This window comes from Hipposideros armiger, unplaced genomic scaffold, assembly GCF_001890085.2.
Source record: "Hipposideros armiger isolate ML-2016 unplaced genomic scaffold, ASM189008v1 scaffold_29, whole genome shotgun sequence".
In the NCBI taxonomy this organism is placed as follows: domain Eukaryota; kingdom Metazoa; phylum Chordata; class Mammalia; order Chiroptera; family Hipposideridae; genus Hipposideros; species Hipposideros armiger.
The window spans coordinates 2,709,307-2,715,432 of record NW_017731379.1 but is presented as its reverse complement, the minus strand read 5'-3'; the positions used below and the strand labels follow the sequence as shown (position 1 = coordinate 2,715,432).

Below are 6,126 nucleotides of genomic sequence, written 5' to 3'. Positions count from 1 at the left end.
GCCACTCGGCCGGCCCTTAAATTATATTTTATAGTCATTCTAGTGGTATGAAATGGTATCTCATGGTTTTGATTTCCATTTCCTTAATGACCAGTGAAGTTGAACATCTTTTCATGTGCTTATTAACCTTTGTATAACTTCTTTGGAGAAATGTCTATTCAAGTTCATTGCCCATTTTTAAATTGGGTTGCTTGTCTTTTTGTTGTTGAATTGTTATAAGAATTCTTTATGTATTTTGTATGTTAAACTCTTACTAGATATATAATTTGACAATAGTTTCTCCCATTTTGTGGGTTTTCTTTTCACTTTTCCTGATAATGTATTTTGATATACAAAAATTTTAAATTTTTATTAAGTCCAAGTTTCTTTTGTTGCTTACACTTTTGGAGTCAAATCTACGAATCCATTGCCACATTTGAATTCATAAAGATTTACCCCTCTGTTTTCTTCTGAGTATTATAGTTTTAGCCCTTACGTTTGGGTCATTGATCCAATTTGAGTTAATTTTTGTATATGGAGTTAGATAGGGGTACAACTTCATTATTTTGTATATGGCTATCCAATTGTCTCAGCAACATTTGTTGACAAGACTTTCATATTCCTATTGAATGATCTTGGCGCCCTTTTCAAAAATCAGTTGCGCATAAATATTTGGTTTTATTTCTGGACGTAGAATAGCACCCTTTGTACTACAGATCTGGCCTCATGATTTCCATAAAATGTAGGCAGACAGAATTTTGTATTGGTTAGTTCTTTGTGCCATCATCTAGATAATGTACTATGAGAGATACTAATATAAAAATCATTTGAGAGTATGTAAACAAACACTTAACATGGTATATGTAGATAAAGATCTGTAATTTTTTCTTTTGCCTTTTCCAGCAGAAGTAATAGGCTGAGCTATTGTGTTTTTCTTTTAAAAATTACCTCCACCAAAAAAGAGAAGCTTTATGGCTGCTGTTGAGTGTTCCTTCTGATTATCTTTATTTCTTCACTTTTTTGTTTGTTTGTAATATCAGTACTTTCTTAGTAAAAATGAGTTTGAAGACTTGAAAGTTTTATACTATGTAAGATACGGAAATCTGAATATATTGGCTTTCCCAATGTATACTTGTTTTCTGTTAGAAAACTATAGGCTTGACTTTCTCAATACACAGTTGATTTATTATAAGTTGAATTGGAAAAATATAGTATTTTAAAATTGCATAGTGATAAACCTCACAGGAAGTGGCACAATATTTGCATGTGAGGAAATATAGGTAATGAATATATGGGAAAATGTATAGCTTTGCCAAAACAAAAGTAACTTTGAAAATACTATTTTATACAAGTTTATTTATTGAGGTGGTGTTTTATACCTGGTATATTGGTAAACCATTTTTAAGAGGAAAAAATGACCAATTGCCAATCATGTTTTGGTAGCCCATTCACAATACTGCTATCTTTAGAAGTAATACAATCCTTCCTGAAAGAAATGTTATTGTATGCATCAATAAGTTTCTTCTCAGGGAATTAATGAGCTTGCTTAATGTTTTGATGAGTCTTTTATATTCTTGTTTTACAAATGCTGTGTTACTATTCTGTCTTTCAATTTTAGATATGAATATCGTGTAGAGATGGTTCATCAGTCCTGCAATGATCCTACAAAAAATATCATTCGAGAGTTTGCATCTGACTTTGAAGTAGGAGAATGCTGGGGCTATAATAGATTTTTCCGTTTGGACTTACTTGCAAATGAAGGATACTTGAATCGACAAAATGATACAGTGATTTTAAGGTAATAGGAAACATTTGATATTGTGGCATTTTTCATGAGGGAATAATCAGAACTTTAAAATCTATTCATTTAGCAAAGATGAATATTGAAATTCATACTAGCTATAACCTTACCGTGTTCTTAACCTTTTCATTTCAGGAGTCCTGTGTAGTCAGTGAATAATTTAAGTTAGTCAGAAATACGTTTAACATCTAGTTACTAATTTCATAAAAAGGAAACTACTACTTCTAATAAACGTAGTAATGTACCATTTATCTGTTGAACTTCTGACATTTGAAAATCAAAGAATAGTGAGGGATCAAGTGCTTTTTTTTTCACTTGACATTGTATATATTCGGGTGACTTTTTTTACAAGCTTAATTTTATGAAAAGATTTTTAGTTCCTTCTAGATAACATCGAATTACAAATAAGGGAATAGAGGTGAAAACAAATTAAGTGATAGCAGTTGGTGTGTTATTTACAAGAAAGGACAAAACCTAAACGCTGCTTATAAAACCACAACAGTCCCATTTAATGTTGGGTAACCTTTACAAGTCAAGAAGTTTTGGGGCGTCGTTACACGATGTTTTACTGATGATCAAAAGGAGAACTTGAGTGTTAAAAAAATAGATTCAAATGTGTTNCGCCACTCGGCCGCTCCTATAGTACATTTGAACAACACTGTTAACCAACCTGACCTGATTGTCATTTATATCATGTACGATCCAACAATAGCAAAATAAGAATTATTCTTAAGTACATACAGAATATTTACCAAGATAGCTCATATTGTTGGACCTAAAACATGTCTCAATAGATTAAAAAAGATTCAACTCATTCAAAACACGTTCTCATAATAATAGAATTTAGATATTAGTAAATATTTTGTAAACCTGAAATATTTGGAAGTTACGAGGTGTGATAAAAAAATATGGTGAATGTTTAAATAAAAATTTATTACAATAAAAGACGCATTGCCTTTAATCCCCCTCAGAATACTGCCGCTTGCTTTGAACTTATCCCATCGTTCTTGCCACTTTCTGAAGCAGTTCTGGAAGTCCTCTTTTGTGAGTGTCTTTAGGTTGTGCTGTCCTGGCTGCCCTGATATCCTGAATTGATTCAAATCGTTTACCTTTCATGGTCAGTTTGACTTTGGTCACAATTATGTTTTATCATTGACAATAAATACAGTTATTTTCCTTCTTTGTTTTGGTCCAGAAATGTCTACCAGATATCTACAATTGAATAACCGTTGTTTGTCAGTTGTTCTTTCAATTCATGTTTCACCAAAAAAGTGACTAATGAGCTTGTAACTCATTAGAACAAAGTCGTTTCCTGAAGACAACCATTGCACATCACTATGCAGCACAAGTACTTTATGTGTATTTCCCATTTTGACACCAGGAGTTGAAGTTTAATAACATTTATCATTTTTACTACTTCATCAAAGGCATTCTTAAGAGACACTGGCAATTTTTTCTCATCTCAAAGTGTGTGGCAATGAATAATATGAATGACTACTGGTACATTTTAACTACCATTGCTTTGACACCATTAGCACAAATGTCAACAGAGTGAAAAAGGGAAATAACGTCATTGTATTATTATGAAAGTAGTTTTGACTTTTTGGATCCCTGAAAGGATCGTAAGGACTGACCCCCAGGGGCACAAAGCCTATATACTTGAACAACCTCTGGCATAGATTAACCTTAACGCAGAATATTCTTGCCACCATTGGTGAGTCAAACTAGGAAATATGCTAGAAACCTGGAAAGGATTCTGCCCTTTGATTGTAAGTATGTCTTAGTCAGAGCTCTGCTCTAAATCTCTTGTGCTGTCTGGAACAGTAGACTCACTTGTATTGTTGTAATAGTTGACATCTGCTGAATATATATTTTGTACCATGCTCTATGCTTTACATAACTCCTTCTGCTTTACTACCACCTTGGGAGCTATAGGTTCTATTACCACTCCCATTTCACAGATGGGACTGTAGTGGCTTAGTTATTCTCTCAAGTTCAGCATTTTATTATTATTATTAAAATTTATTGGGGTGACAATGGTTACTAAAGTTGCATAGGTTTCAGGTGTACAATTCTGTAATACATCATCTATATATCACATTGTGTGCTCACCACCGAGTCAGTTCTCCTTCCATCACCATATATTTGATCCCTTTACCCTCATCTACCACCCCTGCCCCGCCCCCCCTTACCCTCTGGTAACCACTGACGTGTTGTCTGTGTGAACTTCATAAAGTTCAGCATTGTTAAACAGCAGTCTGTTTTAAGAGATTTTTCAGTCGCTGTATTCATTGTTCTGAAGCACCAAGCTCTGTTCGATTTCCTGAAATCAGCCCTTATGTTTGGACAGTGGTTGATCTTAGACAGAATCCGTGTAAGTAATTTGGTGATAACAGGATTTTGTTCATGTCCCTGTTGCTGCCATCAGTCTTGCCTCTCTGTGTCTCTTGATGAATCTCTGTCCTGATTTATCTCTTATTTCTTGCCATGGGAAGATTCTTCTTCCTCTCGCTAGGCAGATTTTGTGACATTTCTATTGCCTTTGGTACTGGTTTCATCTTGGTGCTTTTATTGTTGACCATTTACGCTTCAGGAACTTAAAGTTCACATTGTCTTACAAACAGCAATAACAGTGAAAATGAAATATTAACATTCAGGATACTAAGGTTGAAAAAGATTAAAATTTGTATATTTGTTAGATATTACCTATATACTTTAATGAGGCTGTTCTATTCTGATAAAAACAGACATGTTAATTCTCCTAATGCTTTGGTAATTCTAGAGAAGGGTTTTGAATACTTTTTCATTAAATACTGAAATGTCATTATGGAATTCAGAATTTAACGAGAAAATTTAACTGCCAAAATATGGAATAAAATCTTAAATTGTATCATTATCTAGAAGATTTTAATACTGCCTGGGACCCTGCAGATGTACTTTCATAATTTCATTATGCTTAAATATCTCTGTATAATAGCTGTGTGTTAGCATACACGTGTATGGGCAGGACTTTCAGAGGCAGTTTGCACATAAGTGACATCCTGGGATTGACTGCACAGTATATGCCGAGTGACTTTTGATTTAGAGAAGGGAATTTCTGAGAGTTGCTTCCTAAGGAAAGAGTAGAACTTTCCTGGGGGAGTAATTTTAATGAAACTAAAAATTTTAAGTTAAAAGTTGTTAAATTTATTCTGACATTCAGTTTAATAGAAGGAAAGGATTTAAGTTGGAATATACAAATTTAAGGTTATAGCTTTAAGATTGGGGTTTAGGTACTATGTAATTTAACTTGGGTTAATTGCCATATTTATTAGAAATATGGGTTTATATTTGTCATGATTATAAAGAACTAATGCAGATAAAAGAACTTTTTCCAAACATATGTTTTTTCATACAAAACTGATTTTTCAAAAACTGTTTCATATTTTAAATTTCTACCTGTCTTGATCCTGGATGTATTGGACCATCTGCGTTAATGTCTTTCTCCCTAGAATTTCAATATTGTTGATTTTTTCTTAGGAGTTTTTACTTTTTCACTACTCATTTTTAAAATAGAAGTAAAAAGTTTATTTTTGGGTGAAATTTGCATAATATGTAATTAACCATTTAAAAATATACAATTCAGTGGAATTTAGTGCATTTACAACGTGTACAGCCACCACCTCTCTCCAGTTTCAGAATGTTTTCATCACCCAAACACACTACCCACTAAGTAAACACTGCCCATTTCTTTCTTCCCCAATTCCTTGACGATTATTTTGCTTTCTCTGGGTATTTGCCTAATCTGGATATTTTATATAAAATGTCATGCAATATGAGACCATTGATTCACTTAGCATAGTGTTTTCAAGTTTCACCCACATTGAAGCATATATCAGAACTTCCTTCCTTTATGTGGCTGAATAATATTTCATTGCACATATGTACCTCGATTTGTTTATCCATTCATCTGTTGATAGACATTTGGGTTGTTTTCACTTTTTGCCTATTGTGAATAATCCTGCTATAAATATTCATGTACCAGTTTCTATATGGACATGTTTCATTTTTTAATATATACCTAACTGTGGAATTGCTGGATTATATGATAATTCTGTGTTTAACATTTTGGGGGACTGCCAAACTCTTTTCCACAGTGGCTGTATCGTTCTATATTCTTACCAGCAATTTACAAGAATTCATATTTCTCCACATCCTCACCAGTACTTAAATTATTTTCCGTTTTAAATTATATATATATATATATATATATTTTAAAGATTTTTATTGGGGAATTAGGGGGATAGGAACAGTGCTGGGGAATTGGGGTAAGGGGAACAGACAAGTTGCTGTCGTTTTGTTCTTCA

At 33.1% G+C, this 6,126-nt stretch overlaps 1 protein-coding gene across 4 annotated transcripts in view; it reads left to right on the top strand.

Moving 5' to 3' along the window:
• Positions 1-6,126, top strand: part of TRIM37 (tripartite motif containing 37) — a 123,570-nt gene that overhangs the window by 39,114 nt on the left and 78,330 nt on the right. For all 4 annotated transcript variants that reach the window (XM_019636709.1, XM_019636707.1, XM_019636708.1 and 1 more), the window contains exon 13: positions 1,598-1,777. In XM_019636709.1, the coding sequence (XP_019492254.1) occupies positions 1,598-1,777 (180 nt within the window). The remainder of the gene's footprint in view (positions 1-1,597; positions 1,778-6,126) is intronic.